Raw genomic sequence first — 25733 nt, 5'->3', positions numbered from 1 at the left:
AAGGAAGTAAGAGGCTCCTGTCATCTTGCTAGATTGGTGGAGAAGACCTAAAGAGAGTAGGAAAAACTAGGAGGGGAGAGTGCTCCTTTCCATGTGAAAGTTCCCAGTGAGGCCCATGGTACAGAGATGCTCTGAACTCACAGTGAGAAACTCATCTCCTTTTATTGTTTTGCACCTGAGATCAATTCTGGGCCCCAATCAGGGGAGTGTGTGGGAATTACACTGACTGCTGGTTAGAAGTCTCTGAAGAGTAGCACTAGGGAAAGGTGAGAGATCCTCAGATGACCAACTCCATCATTAGGTACATAAAATACCTCCGAGGAAAGGAGAAAAAAGTTTGTTTACTGTCCAGGTTGATGACCATCCATGTTAACTCAAGAATGTTAACTCATCAAGTTAACTCTTAGACCCTTCCCTGTAGTCAACACTTTTTTTTTTTTTTTAGATTTTTTATTTATTTATTTGACAGACAGAGATCACAAGTAGGCAGAGAGGCAGGCAGAGAGAGAGAGAGGAGGAAGCAGGCTCCCCGCCGAGCAGAGAGCCCGATGCGGGGCTCGATCCCAGGACCCCGGGGATCATGACCCAAGCCGAAGGCAGAGGCTTTAACCCACTGAGCCACCCAGGCCCCCCAGTCAACACATATTTGAAAGTAAAGAGCCAGTGGCTCCCAGTGCCAGTCTCCAACCTTATTTTCCATATTGAAGAGCGGCTTGACATGTTCCCTGTAAAACTCAAATGGTGTTATGGGGCCAATCTTCTGATAATTTTTATCCTTGTCTCGATACTCCCAGGTGAATGTCTCTGGTGGATTACCCAAACAAATGCACACTACTCGGAATATCTGGAAGAAAGAAGGAGAGCAAATGAGCAATGGCTAGGGAAAAGTGTTGTTTTTTACCTCTTCGTTTTCCTCAAGCTTGGGAAACACTAGAAATCAGCTGCTAATTCAGGCCAGAAGTTTCATAGAACATCTAACATTGCTCCAAAAATTTGAAGGTTGATGTCCAGGATTTTTTTTTTAATTTTATATTATTTTATTTCTTTTCAGTGTTCCAAAGTTCATTGTTTACACACCACACCCAGTGTTCCATGCAATATGTGATGTCCAGGATATGATCAGCTGACTTGTGAGTTCATAAACACTCTGAACAATACAATTATGAAATGTTAATATTTAGTACTTAGTATTTGCCTTGCAAATTAAACTTCTTTAGCCAAGAAACCACTCACCACTGATACTCAACAAGACTGGGGTTGCTGCTCTGCTGATTATATTTCAAGTGACAAAGAAAGGGACATATTATAAATGGATTACCTTCCCTTTAGGCATCTAGGTTTTCCTTTGATTGTGACAGGGATCTCCACTCATAGAAAAGACATTAACTTTTCAGGTGAAGCTTGGGTAACAATGCCTATTAGAAGTATTTTTAGAACAAGAATAATTCCTAGTGGAAGGCATCATTTTTGGGTTGTGGTAGTTTCTAATGATGTCACACCTTCAAGTTAGCATCATTATAATCCAAGGATATATTCTGTATTATTTTCATCTTATAAAAAGACAAAAATAGAAGCATAGAGAAATACCTTCTTTAAGGTCACAGCATGGAAAATCTCCCTCTGCTATATTAAATTTGCTATGTCTTTTATTTTTTAATTTTTAATTTTTTATTAACATATAATGTATTATTAGCCCCAGGGGTACAGATCTGTGAATCACCAGGATTACACACTTCACAGCACTCACCATAGCACATACCCTCCCCATAATCCAACCACCTCCCCCACCACCCCGCAACCCTCACTTTGTTTTGTGAGATTAAGAGTCTCTTATGGTTTGTCTCCCTCCCAATCCCATCTTCTTTCATTTTTTCCCTCCCTACCTCCCAAATCCCCCACGTTGCCTCTCAAATTCCTCATAACAGAGAGATCATATGATAACTGTCTTTCTCTGATTGACTTATTTCGCTCAGCATAATACCCTCTAGTTCTTCCACATCGACCCAAATGACAAGATTTCATTTCTTTTGATGGCTTAAATTTGCTATGTCTTTTAAAATTACAACATGATGAACCTCTTCTGTCTCTACCCTGCAGTACCCACTCTGATCCAATTTCATCACTTATTACCTGCATTATTTGTATTACACATTTGTATAGTCCATTACATTCAAGAGAAATGGACCTTATATTTACTTAGTGTGCCTCTTTCATGCTAGATACTACCTATCTGTTAGGTTCTCTTAATTCCTCATAACACTCACTTGAGGTATAATTTCCCCTCCCTTTTCCCCTCCCTGCCAGAGACTGAGACAGAGAAATTCAGTAAACTACTTAAGGTCCCGTAGCCAGTAAGTGCCGAACCATGATCTGAACTAAGGTCATAGGTTGTTTAAAAAAAAAGTATCGCTCTATGGGTAAAGGGTTTAAGAAAAGGGAATATTTACTGAATATTACTGTGTTGTACTATAATCTTTGAATACCACATCTCTGAATCTTCTCAGCAAAAGGAGATGTTATTCTTATTTTACAGATAAGGAAACCAACATTCAGGGAAATAAGTAACTTGACTGAAGTAAAAAAATTAATACATGACAGAATTATGATTTGAACTCAGATCTGATTTCAGTGCTGTTTCCATACCACCATGAATCAAGCATTTATCACTGTTAACTTTCTAGGTTTCATATAACTTATCTCCTCCAAAAGACCATAAACTTCTGAAGGCTAAGGACCAGGTCTTGGCTATTTTGTCTCTCCTACAGCACGTAGCGCTGTATCTGATCTAGATATGACAGCTGATCTGAATACTGTCCCATTCTCCACATTATTAGAGGATGAATCATTTTAGAAGTACCAGTTTCTTCAAGTCGCCTCCCCAGTTAAGATTCCATAACGTTTCCCTAATACCCCCCACAACAAATTTAAAACTCCAGAATCTGATAATTCTCACTTTTTTACTATGACATAACATATATTGAGTATGTAAAGTGCATTAATCTGAAATACAACGCTCTATTCAACTTTTTACATACATACCCATGTAACTACCAATCAATAACCCACACCTCCCCCAAGGTAACTACTATTTTGCCTTATATAAGCATTGATTAATTTTGCCTTTCTCTAACTTCATATAAATGGACTTATACAGCATATTCTCTTTTGCTGTGTTAGTATTCCACTGTGTAAACAGATTAGTTTATCTACTCTCCTGAGATGAGACGCAGGAGTTGTCTGCAGTTTGGGGTTATTATGAATAAAACTGCTATGGACATTTTTATCCAAACAGTTTTTAAAGGGGTTAAAGGAATTTACATACTCGCCAATATGAGAGGGAAAAAGGGTAAGAGAATTTCAGTTGTACTGCATTCCTCCTAATACCTGACATTCTATTTTTAATTTTAGTCATTTTGGTGGTTATGTAATTATATCTCACTGTGGTTTTAATTGCCTTTCCCAGTTTTTAACCCACTGAGACTCCCAGGCACCCCCCTTTCCCAGTTTTTAAAGGCTCCCTGTAACTTCACCAAACCTTACTTCCCATCATAGATCCCACACTCCAGTCAGGCTTGTCTGTGTCTCTCTTTACTGTCCACTGAAGGCATTCAGCTCACTATCCCTTTCATAATTTTGTTGTTTCCTCTGCTCCTGGATCCCAATCCTACTCCCATTTTACAGCTCAGGGCAGGATACCCCTCCCCCAGAAAGTTTTCACCAATTAATTATTCCAGCTCACACGAACTGTTCTGTTCTCTGAACACTTCTGGCATAAAAATTTAACAACAGAGTCCTTAGAGCCGTTTACGTTTCTCTAAGGTCTCCCCCTGCTACTAGATTTAACCAGTAGGGACAGTAACTAGGTCTTAGATGTAGCCCAATAAGCCCCAGAAGAACCATATTAAAAACAGCTTTCTTAAATCAAAAGTTCTCCAGTGATTGGTGTGAAATTTGAATTTAGGGGCTTTGAACTGGACTTCTGCTCTCTTTAAAAACATTCTGATCATTAAGGCTTTACTCACAGGTACAGGCAATGTTTTCCTATACTCCAACATGCAGAGCTTGGTGGTGGTGAAGTCAAACACACCAGCTCCAGTCCATTTCTGACAAACAGACCATGGATTCACACCTACCACAAGCTGATTATACAAGTAATTCTTCACCTATCAATTCCACTTATCATTAAGAGAAGTTAAGAGAAGAACAATGGCTCCCAAAGTAACATTGTTATTTTCTCATTTCATAGACTAGAAACTTATACTTTGGAAAATTCTCTGTTAGGATGAAGTAATCTCCAAACTTGGTCCTTCTACATTTTAAGGTATACTAAACATGGATAAGATTAGGGTGGCCAAACCTACCTATGTTGCAGTCATTCTTGGAAGCAGTGGAGCTATTTTATTTTTAAAATAATGTCCTACTCGGGGCATCTGGGTGGCTCAGTGGGTTAAAGCCTCTGCCTTTGGCTCAGGTCAGGATCCCAGGGTCCTGGGATTGAGCCCCGCATCAGGCTCTCTGCTCAGTGGGGAGCCTGCTTCCCCACCTCTCTCTCTGCCTGCCTTTCTGCCTACTTATGATCTCTGTCTATCAAATAAATAAGTAAAATCTTTTAAAAAAATAAAATAATGTCCTACTAATTCTATGGGCTCTTTCCATCCTGTGGTCTCAACCAAGGAAGATGACATATCTCAGAGAATGACCTGTGCCAGATCCCAAAGGTACCCTAAAAGCAGGCAAAAGGGAATGCTCAGAGGACAAAACAAAGCTACAGCCTCTAAGAAACACCACTCTTCCCCCCTCCTCTCCTTGGACCACCTACTCTGGAGAACTCTATTGTCCTTAAACTGACAGAACCCACATTCTTCCTCCACTTTACGGTCCTTTCCCTTCAGAAATATCTGCTCGTGCTTTTGTTCTAGAGAAATCACCAGATAATCTATGCCTCTCCCATCTCCATCTACTACTTTCACCCCGAAAGACCACTTAACAAGCTTAGTTTTGAGTACTTCTGAGCTTACTTGAGTGGTTGATTTCAGAAGCCAGGACTTTCTCCAGATTGATCTGGAGGGAAATTTATTAGAGAACCCCAGCCCTGTCTGACTTCCTCACTCATCAGGGAACACACACACATGAGATCTCTCAGTTTGCATTTGTATTTCATCATCAAAACCTGAAATTGCTATGTATTTACTTCTCTTCATCATCCCCACTGCATTCCCGGCCTCCAAAAGCCTTGGGATAGACTGAAACCTGGTACGACGGTTCAAACTTATGTTCTGACCAAAGCTAGAAAGTGACAGCAATTAAAATAACAGAAATTAACAGAGTAACAGGCCTGCCTATGACATGAGGCCAATAATTAAGGATAAAGAGCTTAATTCATGGCTTATAATAGAAGACAAAGCATGATTCTGCTATCTCAACAGAAGCAGATTAACCAACAGAAGAGATTATGCTTGCCTTTCATTTTGTTATGTTCTGTTTGCCAAGAGAGAATGTTCTTTTACTGGTATTTACTATAAGAGCCTGAACAGCTGGTGCTTAAACCACCCCTCTCCTAATGCTCTATCATTCTCAGGTTGGTTTCTAAGACCAAAGGGGCAGAGCATCTTATTAGCAGCTGTCACTGAGCTACTCTAACCATGGATTAATGAACTGTTTGGGATTCACATGGACTAGAGAATCCTTCATATTTGCTCAGCACCAAGGCCACAAATGGCAACCTTAGGAATCTGTCTTCATGAGGAGGACACCATCCCTGGTAACTATGCTCAAGACAATAACAGTGAAAGTGTACATTTAGAACATGCTTAGATGAGGAAGGTTTCATAAACCTAAATGATGAACATTTTTTAAAGTTTTTATTTTAATTCCAGTTAACATACAGTGTTCTATTGGTCTCAGGTGTACAATATAGTGATTCAACACTTCCATACATTATCCTGTGGTCATAATGACAAGTGCACTCCTAAATCCCCATCACCTATTTCACCCATCCCCCTCCCCTCTGGTAGTCATCACTTTGTTAAATGATGTGTACTACCAACTAGTATTTGTCACATGTATATGACCATACATTGGTGGCCAATAAAAGGGAAAGGCTAGGGCCAGGCCTAATGAAGATTAAGACAACTAGGTCAATTTCTGTTTACTTTAAGCACATTTTAAATATAAATATAAATGTTTTATACTATAATTTACATAGTACCTTACTGTCCATTTGGCTCTATCTAAAGAAACAATGTTAAATCATTTCTTCCTTCTCCCTAAAAATGCATTAGTGGAAATTCATTTTTACTATCTAAATAGATTCTTTGGTGAATCCATTTGCAAGACAAATGATTATGCCCTAATGCATATGTTTTATAAGTCTGAATTCTTATTAAAGATGCCTAGAAGGCATGAATGAGGATAAGAGTACCATCTTTCTCTTGAATTTTAGTAAAACTATAATTTGAGACATGTTGCTTTGTTTTATGTTGTTTGTTTACCATAATTATAAATTATCCGAAGTCATTCACATTTAGGTCAGTGTGTAACCCTCTGGAAAAAATATTTGGTTCCAACCCAACTAACAATAGTTAAATAAGCTCTAACATAAAAAAAAAAAAAAGTATAATCTCCAGAGGCCCTGATACTATATCTTCTTGATAAGAGGCCCGGCTGTTCTAAAATAACATTCTCTGTTCTCAAAGGTACAAAACTGACAAGAGAGCTTTAGACAAACAGGTCTGCTCTCTGGTGGTTAACCTGGGAGTGTCACCTGCTTCTCACAAGATGCACTTGGCATTCAGGACAAAAGAAAAATACCAGGCATTGAACACAAGTCACTGCACACAACTGAATAAAGTAAGACTATAACCATATTCCTCAGAATATAAGTACATATTGAAAACCGCAATTAGTCCATTTAGGGAAATATATTTTTGACTTCAACTGAAATTACCCAGTGTCCATCCCAGAACTTCTGTTTTTCCCTTCTTTATTTTTTTCCATAGCACTAACCTTCTGGCACATGATATTTTTTATATATTTTATTCATCTCTCTCTATTAGAAAAGTAAACTATATGACGGCAGGAATTCCTGTCTGTTCTGTTCATTGCTAAATCCCCAATGCCTAGCTAGACACTACTAGGTAAATGTGTTAAGAAATATTTACTGGGTGAGATGACTTGTAATTGTGATTTTGGATTAAACTTAGTGTCGGAACCAACCCGATAAAAAAAGGTGGTAAGAGAGAGCCAAGGGAATGGATTCAGGGAATACGGGCTTTCCAAAATGATAGAAAGCTGAAGGCAGAGAGATCTATGTGTCAGTACTACCAGAGAACTTATTTTGTTTTTCTCTCACTTCTCAGCCAATTAATGAGGTAACCCTTATGATTCTCACTACAGTTTAAAAAAACAATGAAAACGACAACAAAAACCCAGGAGAATCCAATGTTTGCAATTATTTCCTTAAGTACAGATTGGTAGAGAATGTGGTCTTAAAACTGTGACATGAGTCAAATATAAGAGGGCAGTAGTGTGCCAAAAATTGATGTTGGAGAAGGATTCACAGAGATCCTTCCCTTGCACACTTTGGGGGAGTAAAGGGAAACTTCACTGCCATAGGCTGCAACTATATCTGCCTCCTGTGACCAGCTGGCTTCTATGGGTCCATCTCCTTGGCTAATGAAAATTACTGGGAGTTGGGGCACCCAGGTGGCTCAGTGGTTTAAAGCCTCTGCCTTCAGCTCAGGTCATGGATGATCCCAGGGTCCTGGGATCAAGCCCCACATCGGCCTCTCTGCTCAGCGGGGAGCCTGCTACCACCCCCGCCCCCGCCTGCCTCTCTGCCTACTTGTGATCTCTCTCTCTCTCTGTTAAATAAATAAATTTTATATATATATATATATATACACACACACACATATATATATATATAGAAGTCACTGGGAGTTTAACCTCACAATGAGGATATGTGGAACAACCTGTAATGTATCAGAAAAGCTTCACTTGGGGTCAGAAAGGCCCAAGTCCTCTTTGTAGTTCATATCCATTTATACTTATTGCCTATATTATTACCCATTATATGGCCTATAAGTAGGCAGAATGTAAATTATAAAGAAAGGTTGTGCCTCACAAGTCTAATTTTGTGAAAAAAGGTCCATTATGATTGGTCTCTAAAAATATTGTACCCAATCACAAAGATCTGTTCATTTGCAATGATTAGCTGAAGTCTACCATGGTGAATAATAAAATCAATAAAGGGAATTGAAAAAGAAAAAAAGACACAAAAGGCATGAGGCATGGAACATGAAACATGGAACATGAAACATGGAACATATAGATCTCAATTTAAAGACAAATGATGTGGGACTAAGTCAATTCCCATACCTCTGGCTCAATGGGAGACAGACATCAAGTGGGAGGAGGAAGGGAGGATACAAAGTTGAGAGTCAGTCATGAATCCTTACAAGGGTGAGAGCTTAAAGCTGGCTACAGGCAGACCCGGAACAGGGTAAGCTGTAATAGTGAGAAGGGTTAGAATGGAAAGGCGGTTCAAAGATCACAACCTAAGGGCGCCTGGGTGGCTCAGTGTGTTGAGCCTCTGCCTTCGGCTCAGATCATGGTCTCAGAGTCCTGGGATCAAGCCCCGCATCAGGCTCTCTATTCAGTGGGAAGCCTGCTTCCCTCTCTCTCTCCGTCTACCTCTCTGCCTACTTATGATCTCTCTCTCTGTGTCAAATAAATAAAATATTTAAAAAGGAAAAAAAAAAAGAAGATAACAACCTAACTACTTGTAAAGGAGCAAAACTGGCAGAGCTAAAAGATTTCAGTGCTTCGAACCACTACATAAGTGAGAGAATCTTGGTATCTTCATTTGTATTAACAACACTGGGTTGTTGAGAGGGTGTACAATAAAGTCTAAAGCATTGAAGAAATATTAGTTGCTTTTACTGTTATAAAAATGCAAAGCTACAGTGCCCCTAAGAAATCATGTGCTTGAGGCACCCGAGTGGCTCAATTGGTTAAGCATCTGCCTTTGGCTCAGGTCAGGATCTCAGGGTCCTAGGATCAAGCCCCTCACAACGGGCTTCCTACTCAGCTCTCTCAAGTAAATAAATAAAATCTTAAAAAGAAAAATCATCTGCTCCAACTTACTGACCAAGGAATCAGGCTCAAAGGTAAAATGACCTACAATCTCAGAGTAGGAAGGCCCCAAGGACACAAAGGTGGTAGCAGGAAAGAGCTGAACTTTGAAGAAAGTTCAGTGTGGTGGGTAAATAAGCTAGTTACAAGCAGGAAGGAGTAGGGACCTTGGCTCCTGCTGATACGCAGTGGAGAGAAGAGAAGACAGCTCTCTACTGCCTTCTAGTGGGGAACAGAAGAAAGGCACGGATCTGTTAAAAAAAAATCGAGGGGCCTTGGGTGGCGCAGTAGGTTACGTGCCCAACTCTTGGTTTCAGCTCAGATTGTGATCTCAGGATCACAGGATCAAGCCCTGCATCGGACTCCACCTGCTTGAGACTCTCTTTCCCTCTCCCTCTGCTCCTCTCGGCCCCTTTCCCTTTCTCTAAAATAAATTAATTAATTTAAGAACAAATTATGAAACACCCACCTGTGCCTGCAAAAGCAGGTAGAGGAAATACTTTCTGAAGGCATTAAATATATTTTCAGGCAGGGAAAGACACTAAAAAGTAGACTTAAAAGCTATGTGCCCCTCTGTGATGTTAAATGAGCTCATATAGAGAGGTGATAACTAATAGTCAAATGATGATTTTGAGTAGTTCTAGAGCCGCGTTTGAATCAAAGAAATTGAAATGCAGACTTTCCAGCTCCACCCAGACCTAAATCAATATGCATTTTAACAAGCTCTCTAGGGAACTGGTGAGCACACTGAAGTTTGAAAGCACTACTTTCAAACCACATCTATTCTTTCCCTCCTCCAAAACCTTATTATTTATTATTTTTCTCATTTGCAATTTCTAGCCCTTTCCACACACTGCCCTAACTGCCTACAGACCTTCTCTCGTCTCTGCAAGCCCTCCCCCTCAAGGTACCAGGCCATCAACTGACGTCCCCCCATCCTCAGCAAGTCCTGAGAGCTTCACTTTGGAAATATATTCCAAAATGTATGGCCTTCTCTCCATCCTCACCCTCACCAGCCTGGTCCCAATCATTATAACCTCTCCTTTATAGGACCAGAAAAGCCTCTTAACTAGTCTCCCTACTTTTTCTCTTTATTTTACTATCCATTCTCAAAACACTCAGAGGGATTTTTTTTTTTTTTAACTGCCATGGTTACAAATGCAAACTCATTACCCCGGCTTGTAGGCCGCAGGTTCTCGTTTCCTCTACATGACCCATTCCAACCATTCCCACCTTCTTTCCAAGCTCAAGCCACACTGCCTTCCTTTGTTCCTCAAAAATACCAAGCTTTCTCCCATTTTATGGCTTTTGCACTTACTGTCCCCTCTGTCTGGTATGCTCTGTATCCACATCTCTGCATAGCTGGTCTCCCTGTTACTCATGTCTCAGCTCAAATTTGACCTCAGAAAGGCCTTTCTGACCACCTCATCAATCACCATATTATTTGTTTTTCAAAGTACATATCGCATCAGATAGTTTCCTGTTCATTTACTTGTCTGTCTCCCTCCACTAGTATGTAAAGTCCATGAGAGCAGGGACCATGTCTATCTTGGTCATCACTATACCACTAGCACTTAGAAATGCTTAGTATTTAGTAGGTACTCCATTAATGCTTATGGATTTAGCGAGTATCAACATTTTTCCTCACTCCCCTTCACCCCAAAATTTTGCCTATCCCCTCAACCCCCTCTTTCGGGTGAACATCAGTTTGTTGTCTGTATGTATAAATCTGATTCTCTTGTTTGTATTTATTCATTTCCTTAACATTATTTTTAATGATGAATTCTTGGTAGGTAAGCTGCCAAGTCATAGAGATTTTTCCTCTCAGAGCTCAGTTTCTCCCCTCTTTTCCATTTCTACTGTCACTACCCTTGTTCAGGTCTAATCAGTCCCACCTGAACTGCCACAGCTTCATAACTGGTCTCCTAACTCTCCTCCTTCCAGCTTCACCTAATTAAATTAATCTCCTAAAGGGCAGCTTTACTTCACATCACTCCCTCCAATCTTTCTACCTGCTCATTTCCTACTTAAACTCTTACCCTAATATTCAAAACTCGTGCCTCCTTCGGCAGTACATATACTAATATTCAAAACTCTCATGATGTTATGACTAATTCTAACTTTCCACATTATTCTAGCTTCAAACTTCAGTGTGTCTCAGGATCACTAATTTAATGCGGATTTCAGGGCCCATCCCCAGAGATTCAGATTCAGTATATCTGCAGTGGGACCCAGAAATCTGCACTTTTTGACAAGCTTCTGATGATTCTAATGCAGACAGACTTCACAGCACTTTCTGAGAAATACCATTCTTGCTCCTCCCCAAGACTCTAGGTAAAAGAGCCTACTCACTGCTCACCAAATCTCCCGTAAGCATTATCTGGAATGCTTTTCACTCCAAACTTACTTCATTCAAAGTGTATCTCAAATGCAACTTTCTCTAGGAAGCCTTCCTTGATCCCCCAAGTAATATGTACCAATTCCATCTTTGGAGTTAGACACGCTTGCATATCTCTTAAGACATTTACTTTACTTCACTTTGTATTGCTTATTTTATTCCCCTACTAAATGTTGGTTACTTAACATGTATTATCTGCAACTCCTCCCATATAACAGGCACTGAGAAATATGCGACTGAGTGCTGTGGGGGTCCAGAATGCTTCACACAGCATGCCTCGTGAGTGCTACCATCAAAACAGAACCTTGGCCTGGTTAGATCCAAGTCTGGCTGAGCAAGCCATTCTGAACATTCTTTCAAGTCAAGAGCTGGGAGGAAAAAAGTTTTTCATCCACTTCAAGAAGAAAAACACATCTTCATGGGCTTTTGTTTTTCTTTTTAGAATATCCACTAAACTATGATAGAAGAAATGCAGGTTTATTTTCGAAACAACTCTGATTCTCAATGAGCTAAATAGAAAATGTGACTCAGATCCAACGAAGACATTTAAAATGATAGTTTAAAGGTAAGAATAAATGTCTTCATTATGTTTGGTTTTCATGACAGATAATGATGCAAAATGTATTTAGGGTTGTAAGCAAACATGATACACAACTTATCTCCATTTAAACTAAGGATTTTATATTGTTTGGAGATGTGAAATTTTCACTTCTGAAGGAATTCAGTCAACTAACTTTCAGCTCCAGAATACTTAAGAGACTGCCTGAATTTAAATACTTAAGTTCATATTACTTCAGAATTTTAACTATTAACGAGAGTCTTTGATTTAAGTACTCACTGATTTTCCTGATTATATCTCTTTAGTAAAAAGGGAAAGGAAACATAATAGGTGAACATTCTCTCTTTCCTTTAAGAACCTTTAAGAACTAACCTGAAGTTACTCCCTTATTCAGTGTCAGAGATGTCCTCCAAGGCTATCAAAAGAATAATTCCCTTTTCTCTTCCAGAATCCAAAAGAGAAGACCATACTAGAAAATGTTATTTCTTCATAGTAGTGGATCTTAACCAGAATCATCTGAGAAGCTTTTAAAAGTACAGATGCCTTGGGTCACCTGGGTGGCTCAGTGGGCTAAAGCCTCTGCCTTCGGCTCAGGTCATGGTCCCGGCGTCTTGGGATCGAGCCTCGCATCGGGCTTTCTGCTCAGCGGGGAGCCTGTTTCTCCCTCTCTCTCTGCCTGCCTCTCTGCCTACTTGTGATCTCTCTCTCTGTCAAATAAATAAATAGAATCTTAAAAAAAAAAAAAAAAAAGTACAGATGCCTTAATTAGATGCCAAAACAAAATTAGCCAGGAAAACAATAAGAGAAGAATGAGACGGGACTAGCCTCACAAATATTACAACACTCTAAGCAGCTCCAGCAACTAAATACAGTTATTGGCAAATGAATAAACAAACTAACAGAACAGAATTGAAAGCCCAGAGGCTTTAAAAGGATAAAAACGGCATCAAATTAAGGGCTAGAGAGAGGATGGAAAGGAAAAAAATGTGGGTAAATTGGGTAGCCTTCAGGGAAAAAAGTTAGATCCATGCCTCATACCCTATGCCAGGATAAATTCTAAACAGATTACAGATTCCAATACAAAAATCAAAGCCCTACAAGTATTAGAAGAAAAATGGAAGAATTCTTTCACAATTAGAGAAAAGTCTTTCTACTTAAGAACTAGAAAAAATTTCAAATTTTACTATATCTAAGTAAAAAATTTTGCATAGCAAGTAAAAAGCATATCACAGATAAAAGACTAAGGGAAAAAAATGCAATTTATATCAAAAAGGGCCAAGGTAAGGAGTACCTAGAAATTATAAGAGAAGAAAAACAAGTTAAAGATATGAATATACAGTTCACAGAAATGATGCTCAGCCCCACTCAAAGTAAGAAAATATTATAATGAGATACTTTACCTATCAAATCCGTTTATCAGACTGGTAAGTATCCAGTTGTTTGATAAGTATATTGCCTTGGTAAAACTAACGGGAAATAGGTTCTATCAGATATTGCTGATGTGAGTATAAACTGGTATAATCCCCAAAGAAGATAATTTGCATTACATACTGAAATTACAAATGAATATTTTCCTGACTCAAAAATTCTACTTCTTTGGGGCACCTTGTTGACTCAGTCGGTAAAATATGCAACTCTTGATCTCAGGGTCATGAGTTCAAGCCCACACTGGGTGTAGTAAAGTTTACTTTAAAAAAAATTCTGCTTCGGGGCACCCAGGTGGCTCAGTTAAGTGTCTAACTCTTGATTTCAGCTCAGGTCTAGATCACAGGGTTGTGAGCTCAAGCCCTGCATTGGGCACCATGCTGGGCATGGAGCCTACCTAAAAAAAAAAAAAAAAATTCTACTTCTAGAAATATACCTACAATTAGAAAAGCATATATGCAAAATAATGTATGTACAAGATTATTTATTATATTTTTAATAAAAGCTTGGAAATAATCAGAATGTCCATTACTAAGGACCAAATAAATCATTTATACAACAGAATTCTATGCAAATATTTTTTAAATGCAGAAACTCTTTAGGTATCAATATGGAAAGATTACCAAGACATATTGTTAAGTTAAAAAACAAAACACTGTGCAGAACAATATGAGTAATAGACTAATGCCTCTGCAAAAAAAGGAGGAAAATAATATAAACTCATATTGGATTGTAAAAAAAAAAAAAGGTTTCTGGAAGGATAACTAACAACTAATATAGAAACAAACTAAAAAAACTGGTTGGGGGATACAGGAAAACTAGAAGGATGGAGAACAGGATGGAAAGAAGACTTTTCACTGTATACCTTCTTATATTTTTGATTATTTAGAAAATGTTTTTTATGCAAAGATGTCTTTACAATAAAAAATAAAAATACAGATAATTAGGCTCCAGTCTCAGGGAAACTGATCTTGCATGCCTGGAGCAAGCCTAGGCCCATACTCCAGTTTTAAGAGCTGAGAGCCACTGCTATAGAATTTCTTCAGCAAATCATAATGGCTTCCTATCTCTTTTCATGGCACTGGTAAATATTGTTTCCAGTCTTTATGTTTTGTTTTTAACGGAGTTTTGAGAGACTACATTAATAATCCCAAGGAGATCTGGAGGCTAAAAAAAAAAAAAAAAAGTAGATGCACCAAGAAAACACTGCAGTAAAGGGGACTACATGTTTCCAAAATGGATCTGTCTGGTCTGGCATCACAACAAGCAACCTGCACTTCTCTAAATAATGCCTTTAGTACAAACACATTTCATTCAAAGCCATCTGAGCTTCATGGCTGTTGATTTAGTCATTATTTTGATGTGCCTACAAGGCTAGGCAAATCATAGGTACTAATTTGTGGCTTTAAAACCAGAGCTAGACTCTTCATTACCAAAGAGTCATAATCAATAAAGAGGGGTTTAGGGGTCTGTAAAAATCTAAAGACCGACCACACATACTTCTGGAGTCAACAGTTTAGGCAGAATCACTAGGTAAATAATCTTATAAAACATCCACCATACTCAGGACTCAGTAAGGTGGTGTTTTACTATTTTTCCAAGATAGGAGTAGGGAAGGAAAAATATATGAAATATATCTGCCCTAATTTTTGTCAGCCAATCCCAGGGTCAGGACACGGATCTTAGATACACTATTTGAAAGATCATTAAAGCAAAAAACAAAAGCCAACAGGATGCTTACAATTTGTAAGAAATATTATCTAGGCTCTTTTCCAGAACTGTTTATAGAAGTTTTATGCTTACTACACCCTACCATTTTACTATAATCATAAATGAAGGCAAATCATGCAGGAAATATGGCCTCAACAAGAGAGATCATTCCAAGCTTGAAGGAAGAGAATTAACACATACTGGACAACTGCTATGTGCCAGGGACCATGGCTTGCATTCTTCTATCTAATTCCTTATTTGATCCCCACAAAAATCCAATGAGGAATATATTTTAAATCCCAAACTGAATCTCAGATAGGTTAAACATATTACCGCATATCAAAGAGCTGTAAGTGATAAAGCCAAAACTGAAATCCTTGCCTAACTCCAAAGACTACTTTTTCCTATTACTCTCACATACCTCTCTTAAATAGGAATCCTTAGAAAAAAGGGGTAAATAGGAGGTAACTTAAATGCACTTAGCAAAATGAAACCCCTGCATCCAACTCACTCAATGAATATTTAAGTAACAGGGTCGCCTGAGTAGCTCAGTCAGTAAAGTGTCCTACTCTTGGTTTTAGCTCAGGTCATGTCAGGGTTGTGAGACTGAGCACCATGTTGGGCTCCGCTCAGCGCTGAGTCTGCTTGAGATTTGAAAGAAAGAGAAGGAGAGAAAGAAAGAAAGAAAGAGACAAAGAAAAGAAGAGAAGAAGGAAAGGAAAGGAAGAGAAGACAGGAAAGGAAAGGAAGAAAGGGAAAGGAAAGGAAAGGAAAGGAAAGGAAAGGAAAGGAAAGGAAAGGAAAGGAAAGGAAGGAAAGGAAAAACAGCTACTGTGTGAAGCACTAGGCTAGACACATTTACTTGAACAGACCTGAGAGCTTAAGGAACCTGTTCTGGGTCACACACCTGTTAAATAATGAGAAGACTAGAACTCAGACAGTCTGATTCCAAGGACCACGTTCTCAACTACACTTTAACTGGCTCTCTGAAATTCAAAGGAAAACACAAGTGAAGCATTAGGTTTGTCCATGGCAGTGAAAAACCTAGGCCACTTTAACTCTATACAAATAGTTTTGAAAGGAAACTGTTAGTTGACTGGTTCCTAATCATGGAACCCACTAGTAATGGGCCCACTGGATGAAAAAGGGAAATGCTTTTTCTTTTCTCAAAGTAATTTATACTTTGATACATATCCATCTGTATTATGTATAGTCTTAATAAAGATTAACTGCGTTGATAATAAATATTACCACCTAATATTTGCTTAATGCTTTTCATGTTTTCCAAAATGTTTTTACATACATTATTTTAAATGACATAACCATCAGTAGCTTCCGATCTTTATTCCTACTAAATAAAGCCAAAAGTCCTGGCCAGTACCGAAGATCCCTTACAGCCCTGCCTTTCCAGCTTTATTTGCTACCAATCACACACAAGATACTATGTTTCAGCTACACTGTTCTTTGAGGATTCTACCTTTGTTCATGCCACTGTACATGCAATTCCCTTTGTCTAGAATGGTCTTCCCAATCAGCCATCTGATAAATTCCTATTGTTTTTTAAGAGCTGGTTCAAATATCTTCCCCCATGAAACCTTCATCTTGTTGAATTAGTTACTCCCTCCTCTAAGAGGGAGTCCTAGAGGACTAAAAAATCCTTTTTTACACACCTGTGACACAGGATATACCATAGCTAAACATGTGTTTCTTTTTCCAAGAGACTGAACACTTTGTAGAGACTATGTCTTTCTCTTTTTTGTATCCCTAGTGCCAAAGTCCTAGCAGATATTAATATTTATGAAATGAATAAAAGAATGAATTGTATAGAACATTAAACTGAGAATTAGAAGAAGTTAAGTGCAAGTCCCATATTAAAATACAAAGTTTACACCTCAGTTTTTTAGTTGTAAAGTAATTAATTTTCAACTCAATTCTACATTTACTGCTATGACTGTGCTTCCTAATCAGTTTAACAGATGGAAATATTCTGAGAGCTCTTTAGAATGGTCACAAAAAATCCAAATAATTGTTATTACCTCCTCCATCATGACATCTTGTGTGGCTGAGATTTCTCCTCTGGTCGCTCCACTGTGTACCAGGTTCCGTAGTCGTATACAGAATTCTCTCATCTATGACAGAAACTTATTCAGTACTCCAAACAGTTAACCCAACTTCAATATAAATGAGCCTAGTAGACCAGTACTAGTTGTTTTGAAGTGTAACTAAACCAAGACCCAAGGCAAAGTTCATAAAAACATGTATGTATCTCCCCAACCAGTCCACTTAAAGTGGCCAAAACTTTCCATACAGGGAAAAAACATGGCTTATTCCCAAAGAATTCTAGAGGGATCTGTTCCTGCTCTGCAACTAACGATACCCTCTGTGCCAATATGGGCCTGGGTATGGGGAAAATGTCTGATTCCATAATGCCTATCACCCCTAGGAAAAGCAGGAGACTTAAGATTATTATGCCACTAAGTCACTCTTGTAGATTTTTATTTAGAATTTTACTGCTTGTTCACTTCTCCTTCCTTACCAAATCATTATAACAATAGCTATGCCAACCTTATAGTTTTCATTTTTGTTGTTTTCAATTTTGAAAGTACCTGAGATAAAGATAAGTCTTAAATCTAACCACAGTGCTCTAAAAAGGATCTTGCTCTCCTCTAAAATGAAATCCAAAGATATACTAGTAAGGATCTTTTAAACTGTGAATAAGAATTCTGAGTTTCCTGGGTGGAAAATAACCTACTTCTAATATTGGGGAAACACATCTATAGTTTATATTAAAATCCAATCTTTCTCCCAGGGGTGACAAATCCAATCTCGCCTTGTAGATCAAGAGAGGCGATTCTGGAAACTCCCAGTTCTCAAAAAAGAGGTCTGGCTGGTGGAGTAGCATCCAACCTTTCTTGGGGGGGGTGCCTGGCTGGCTTAGTCAATAGAGGATGCAACTCTTGATCTCGGGTTTGTGAGCTCAGGCTCCACGTTGGGTGCAGAGTTTACTCAAAAAATTAAAAATTTAAAAAAAAAAAATATATATATATATATATATCTCCCACCTTGGGAAAATGGGTTATGTAGCGAAAAAGAATGATTCACTAAGATAAATGAAGCAATAAAAAGCAGTTCAGTGACTACATCAAATCTTTAGTGGGTGGATAAACTATACTGATGTGGTTTGGGGACGCCTCAGAACTCTGCATACTTTTTAAGAAAGTCTCACAAATAATTCTCTCTGGTTTTACTAGAACATAAAATTCTCCCAGCCACTAGAACCCAATGGGTTTATGGCCCATATTAAGCATGGGACTTTCTTTCCTCAGTACCCATAAGAAAACATTTAAATTGGGGCGCCTGGGTGGCTCAGTCAGTAGGGCAGCTGCCTTCGGCTCGGGTCGTGATCCCAGGGTCCTGGGATCAAGCCCTGGATCGGGCTCCCTGCTCAGTGGACAGCCTACCTCTCCCTCTCCCTCCGCCTGCCGCTCTGCCTACTTGTGCTCTCTCTCTCTCTCTCTCTGTCAAAAAAATATATAAATAAATCTTAAAAAAAAAAAAAGAAAACATTTAAATCAATAGAAATAAAAGTCGAAGTTTTTTAAAAAGAAAAAAAAACCTCTCTAAGCTCAATTATTTTTGAAGTTAATATGTAGCTACATGGCCTGCGAAAGACACTGAGTAGCTACCTCGTACATAAACTGTACACGGAAATGCCCAGAAATCCCTCTTGAAAATCAGTTAAGAGTTTTAAGGTAAGTACACTAAATTCAATCCCACCCTGCTCCATATGCTGCACCTTGTGATTCAGAATATCATTCATCCTTCTGGTTGCCTCTGTTGTATAAGATTCAGGGAAGCATTTCTTAGGGACGACACCGTATTTTTCTAAAAGAAAACACATTTTTGGTGTTCAATAAGGTAAAAGCATACTCCAGCACTAGAAACTGTGGCAAAAATAGCTATCGCTTTAAAGAACAGGCCATAGTTTGCTGGTCTAAATCAGAAAACTTAACGATCTTATGCTTCATATTAATAAACAGGTCATTGAATCTGAATATTTATCAATAGATCTAAGAAAGGATTCTGCTCCTTTTATCCATAATACTATGTAAAGAGCTCAGCATGATGAGGTTTTCCCAAAAGACACCACTTTTTTGAATGAGGATATTATTAAACAGCTGCAGTTGTTATTAAACAGCTGTGTCTTGATTACATTGATGGACAAAAGATAAACTTTTTCATAGCAAGTTGGTTCTACTTAATACAACCGTTTCTTCCCCAACCAACTCTTCACAGTACCTATCTCCTTACCTTTCATTTAAGAAAGGTACTTAAAAGGTGAGAGTATGAGATAAAAATTCTCAGAGCTAACTGTACATCCTTCTGGGGGACTGATTTTATCCTGCATATAACCACCAAAGAGACAGCCCATGCCCAACTACAGGGCCTTGCTTGATCATGCTGAGTTTCAGTTCCATTAGAGAAAGGCTCTTACCAACAATATTGACAAGCATATCCCACTGTCCACCATCATTCGCAGGATTCATAAGCAAATACTGCACCAGCCTACCATCCTCAGGCTCCTTCTTCTGGGCTGTTTCCACAAAAGCATTTAAGAAGAAATAACAACGTTCAACCTAGATAAGAGAAGTTAAATAAAATTAAAGGAAAAGAAAGCTAAAACTTTTATTGGCACTAGCAATACAACAGGAGTTTGGGCCTACCATAGCCCCACCACAGTAGGTATTTTTAAACTAAAGTTGGTAATTAAGTATCAGTATCTGGCTTTATAAGAATATTTAAAGTTTCTTCTTATATTTCTATAGCTACATTCCAATAGTTTATCCAAACCATGCACTGCTTTATTTTGAAACAAAATCTGATATTTAGAGTCTTAATCAGTAAATATCTAATGAACACTTATATGATGTACATTTTAAAAATTAAAAATTAAGTAAAATTATTTACTGTTTTTCATATAAGTACTACCCAGAGATGGGAAATTAGGTCCTAGAAAGACCAAATAACCTAAATAAAGATGGTAAAAGGAGAAATTACTAAAAACAAAATATTTTAAATAAGTTAAGAAACAAAGAAGCAGTAGGTGAGTCAGTAAGTAGACTTATTATTTCCTTGCAAAAAAGTAGCCACCTACCAAACAAAAGCAGTTCTGCCTTTGAAGAGTCAACCTTTGATACTTTGGAAATCAGAATAAGTGGTGTCCCATCTATAATGGAAGGCAAACTACAACTGGAAAAGCAAGAAATGAAGAGACAGTCCCTATCAAGGTTGATACTAAAACAAGAATCTTGCAAGATCAGTCCCCTACCTTGTCCCAGAAAAAGAGATAAGATTGACTAAACTCAAATTCTTCAATATTTAATTTTTTCATGAATGGAAGTCTCATAACATTCAGACAAGAAAAGATCCAGCATCGCCCTGAAACAAGAAAGCAAACCAAGAAATTAGACTGAGTGTTCACATAGATTACAACATTGTCCTATCCCTGTTTCCCAAAACTGAATGCATGAGAAGATCTTGAACAATTTAAAACTAAATCAGAAAGAACAGGAAGATTAAAACAACACCAAAACAAGAAAGGTAGGAATTAGTATTTGAAATATATATGCAAAGACTTAATATCCTTAACATATGAAAAATTCTCCTTACATATCATTTAAAGAATCCAATACAAATCACCTAAGAAAATCACATTAGAAAAAGAAATATGGCTAGAAAGACATGAGCAGAGATCATGAATACATACTGGCCAAAAAAGATACAAATGGCAAAGAAACATTTTCAAAATGTTAGGTGGGGATACATTATTTTTTAACTGATTACGCCCAGTATTGGGATGGATTTGGGAAACAGCATTATTATACAGTCTGGATAGAGATCTAAACAGGTATGAAATAACCTGAGGGCAACTGGCAATATATGACAAAAGCTTTAAAAAGACCCCACCCTTTAATCTGGAACATACAGTATATGCTTCAATATAAGATGACCCTAACATAAGTCAATCCCCAGTCTCCCAAGAGAATTAAAAAGAAAAAGTTGTTGGGATGCCTAGCTGGCTCAATCAGTAGAGCATGCGACCCTTGACCTCAGGGCTGTGAGTTCCAGCCCTGCATTGGGTGCAGAGATTATTTAAAAAATAAAATCTTCGGGGGCACATGGGTGGCTTAATTGATTAAGCATCCAACTCTTGCTTTTGGCTCAGGCCATGATCTCACTGTGAGACAGAGCTCCATGTTGGGCTCTGCACTGGGTGTGGAGCCAGCTTGGAGTTCTTCCCTCTACCTCCGCCCCCCTTCCCTGCCCCTGACCCCTGCACACAGGTTCACACTCTCTCTCTCAAAAATAAACAAATAAAATAAAATCTTTAGGAAAAAAAAAGAAAAAATTGTTTAGCTAACTGGATCATACAGACATTAAAAAATAGAGATGAAATAGTAAATGTCCACCTACAACATTTAGTAATTTAAATATATACAGATATTTAAAGTCATGTTAACATTAATAAATTGATGTAGCATTGTTTTTTTCACTTTCACATGTCATTTTCACACTGATTCACTCTTCACTTTTATCTTGGTATCGTGCTTTTGCCATCATTAGACCCACTCTTACAATTAGAACACATCATCTTTCTTCCATCTATTATGTTTGAGTCACAGCAATGTTTTGAATTAATGCATGATGCTGTTCCTGAAAACTGTTTTCCAGTGCCAATTATACAATCATCTTCTTAACTTGTCTGGTAAGCAGATAATCATGAACTCTACAATGTTACCATTACCTATACTGATTTAAGTGATCTTTGGCCTATTTATAATGATAGCCAACATTTCCATGTGAGGTCCTGTCTTAGGAATATACTATGTTCAAATGTTTCACCTTTTTAAAAAACTGATTCAATCCAATGATCTCTATAAGCATCCAAAACTACAGATTGAGGTCATTTCAGAGTAAAGTGCTTACCAAATTGTATTTTACTTCAAAATAAATTAGCCAAGAGTGCTCATTACGAGGATCTCTATAGAGTAGGGTAACTCTCTCTTTCCTAAAGGAAAATTCAGAGGGAAAAATCTTGACTTCTTTTTTGGGCATAACTTCTTTACTGTTATGAAATTATGTTCGTGCTATATTGGTAAGTGAGAAACGTAGACAGGTCACCTAACAATATGTAAGGTATCCACCTATATTAAACACACACACACACACACACACACACACACAGAATAAAGACCTGACAGAAAAAAATATATACTTGTTGGTATTTTGCAAATATTCTACACTGAAGAACAATAATTTTGTGGGACCCCTGGGTGGCTCAGTTGGTTAGGTGGCCAGCTCTTGATTTCAACTCAGGTCATGATCTCAGGGTGCTGGGATAGAGCCCACGACAGGCTCCACACTCAGAGGGGAGTCTGGCTGAGGATTCTTTCTCCCTTTCCTTCTGCCCTCCCCATGTGCCCCCCTCAAAATAAATAAATCTTTTTAAAAAAAAATAACAATTTTGTAACAAGAAAAAACAATTAAAAATAAGTAACTATAGTGGTTTTTGAAAGTCACTAATGACTTAGCTCATCTTTACCTTGGGTTTGTCTGGATGCCACCTCTCTTATATTATTATTATAAGTATATTATACTTATATATTATTTATATATATTATATATTATTTCTCAGTAAAGAAAAAATCTGGAAGAACTGTTAATGTGAAAACTGCATGAAAATAAACTACATAGCTCATGTGGTATTGGTATCTGTTGTAAATAACAGTGTTACTACAGAATATATAAGACCTGATCTATTCCAGAGGTCACTGAAATCCGGACTGTGTAGGGCCACTGTGACATTACTAACTGGATCATTTGTAGCCTAACAGTCCACACCATCCTACTATGGCAAAACAGTAATTATGGCAAGGTCATGACTTTTTTTTTCCTTAACATTTAAAAACCAATTTTACTGAGGTATAATTTACATACAACAAATATATCCATATGAAGTGTACACTTTGAGTTCTGACTGGCTCTCAGCAAGGACTGATCTGCTTTCTGTCAAAACAGACTAGGAGTAGGGCGCTTCGGTGGCTCAGTCGGTTAAGTGTCTGACTTCAGCTCAGGTCATGATCCCAGCATTCTGGGATCAAGCCCCACATCGCTCATTCTGCCCAGTGAGGAGTCTGCTTCTCCCTCTCCCACTTCCCCCACTTGCGCTCTCTCTCTCTCAAATAAATAAACAAAATTAAAAAAAAAAAATAGACTGGGAGGGGCACCTGGGTGGCTCAGTTGGTTAAGCCTCTGCCTTCCGCCGAGGTCATGATCTCAGGGTCCTAGGATTGAGCCCCACATCGGGCTCTCTGCTCAGCGGGGAGCCTGTTTCCCTCTCTCTGACTGCCTCTGCCTACTTGTGATCTCTGTCTGTCAAATAAATAAATAAAATCTTAAAAAAAAATAGACTGGGAATAATTTTTAAATGGATACACTTTACAAAGTTCTTTTAGTACGATTTTGTTATAAGAATGTCCTCCTTATTTAGATTCCTGGATAACCAATGTTTCACCGTAGCTGTTTTTCTGACAGCAGTGCTAGACAACAGAACAAGAGCTCTTGAGGAGTGAGGCATGAGAATTGATTATTTTTCTGTATTACAAACTGTTCTATTGGCAGGAAGTGAGCCCATTAGCACATCTGCTCAAACTGCAACCAAAAAGCCTACTTAAAAATAACATCGTGTCTTTTCCATTTCATATGGCCTTCAGGGCAAGAACATTTTGGGGAGTTTCTGGATCATGAACATTTTTGCATGGCTCCCTTTGTACCAAAACAAGGTATCTCCAAGACACCAGGCTAAAGTCACCTAACTTCAGGACACCAGACAGTGAATTACATTCAAACAGATGACCATGGACTTGTCATTTCAGTGCTTAAAACATACACTATCAAGGCACAGAGGACCAAAATAAGTCACAAGGTAACGTCCTTGGATCTGCCTTTTCCTGGCCTGTTCTCTGGAAATCTACTTCAAGTTCTTTCAACACAAACTTCTACTCAAGACCACTCTTAAGACATCAAAATGGGGGCGCTGTCAGGAAGGTCCAGTAAAGTGTGCAAGGAGCTGTGAGACCTCACCTGAGCTCTTCTGGTTAGTGACTGGCTTGCCTTCCTGAGTCACAGCGTGCTGGAACACATGCTGGGCACCCTGTACCGTGGCCCTCTTCAAGCAGATGTCCAGCAGGTCGTGGGTGGTCCCGACATTCTGGGCAAGTACGAACTGAGGGTCGGAATTCAGTTTCTGAATCAGAGCAGCTACCTTCTCCGAATTCAGCCCTGTTGGAAGACCAAATGGTATTTCTAACACCAAAAGGAGGCTTTAGAGGGCCGATCCCGGACTCCCACTGCTTGGCTCCAACTTCGGGGGATCGACCATCCGGAGATGACCCTTGCGGCGGCGAAGCCCTTTACTGGCGACCTCTCCCAAGTGCTGTCTCCCTCCAAGACCGCTCCAGCCCGCCCTGAAAGCTCCATTCCCGCCTTCGCCCCCGGTCCCAGGCCCGGTTCTCTCCCCACCGCCGGGCCTCCAGGGCCCATCTTGAGCACCCCCCAGAGAGGACCCCGCTAGGGCCTCAGCGGGGAAGAGCGACGCCTCACCCGCGTTGTTCATGGTGGCCACGCCGCCTGGCTGGGGACTGGTAGCTTCGGGGTTCTCAGGGGGAGCACCGGGGTTACACCACGGCTCGCTGCCTCAGCGGCCGGACCTGCCACTCGCACTCGGAGCGCCGGAAAGGGGGAACCGGCTCGGTGGCGGCTGAGGGCTGAGGCCCAGAGAAACGGGGTCCGCGGAGGGACAAAACTCCCCCTCGCGTTGCTGAGTCAGCGCCGTCTGGGATGGCCCCGCCCAGGGGAGGGGCGACCGGGCGGGCTCTTGACGCGGTCTGTCCCGCCCGCGCCCCTGCCCCGGCTCGGCGCGGCCGGGAGTGGGTCCCACGCGACCCCGGCTCCCTGGCCCACCCTGCTCCCGGTTCCTAGCTGCCGGGGTGGCTGCGAGATTCCGTGCTGGGCCCAGAGCCCGAATACTCTGGCCTTGGGGACTGAACCCAGTAAGCCTTTCCAGAAACCTTTAGGGCGCTCGAGGTAGCGGGGTGGAGGGGAGGGGCTGCATAATTAAGCGCAGGCTTAGGATCGGTTGACTGTCTTGCGCACACACACACACACACACACACACGGATGTTCCACACACACATACACACACACACACACACACACGGATGTTCCCAAAGTCTCTTCCTGTCTGCATCCTTTGCTGACCATTCACTGCATTTTCGATGGCAACTTGTTGCTTGGATTCTAGTCAGAACCAAGTTCTTGTATTTGAGGGAAAATTGGAAGCAAGCTCTTTCCCACCCACTCTGGAGCTACTACCACGGTTCCACAAATACACATCTGCTCGTTTCAAGAAAACTACCCATTCTGGGCTTTAGGGAGTCAGTGAAT

The 25733-nt window shown here is 39.5% G+C and overlaps 1 protein-coding gene across 1 annotated transcript in view; it reads right to left on the bottom strand.

Annotated features, from left to right (window-relative positions):
* Positions 1 to 25076, bottom strand: part of BLMH (bleomycin hydrolase) — a 46463-nt gene extending 21387 nt beyond the window's left edge. Inside the window, exons 1-7 of the mRNA XM_032848473.1 lie at positions 24891 to 25076; positions 24372 to 24569; positions 20557 to 20666; positions 19723 to 19864; positions 19024 to 19112; positions 17264 to 17356; positions 689 to 844 (exon numbers count right to left, since the gene is read on the bottom strand). Coding sequence (XP_032704364.1) covers positions 689 to 844; positions 17264 to 17356; positions 19024 to 19112; positions 19723 to 19864; positions 20557 to 20666; positions 24372 to 24569; positions 24891 to 24903 — 801 coding nt within the window. The 5' untranslated portion in view covers positions 24904 to 25076. The remainder of the gene's footprint in view (positions 1 to 688; positions 845 to 17263; positions 17357 to 19023; positions 19113 to 19722; positions 19865 to 20556; positions 20667 to 24371; positions 24570 to 24890) is intronic.
* Between the last annotated feature and the right edge of the window lie 657 nt (positions 25077 to 25733).

Source organism: Lontra canadensis, unplaced genomic scaffold (assembly GCF_010015895.1).
Source record: "Lontra canadensis isolate GAN:19392208 unplaced genomic scaffold, GSC_riverotter_1.0 scaffold204, whole genome shotgun sequence".
In the NCBI taxonomy this organism is placed as follows: Eukaryota; Metazoa; Chordata; class Mammalia; order Carnivora; family Mustelidae; genus Lontra; species Lontra canadensis.
The sequence above is the reverse complement of the archived record's forward strand: the minus strand, read 5'-3'. Positions and strand labels throughout refer to the sequence as shown.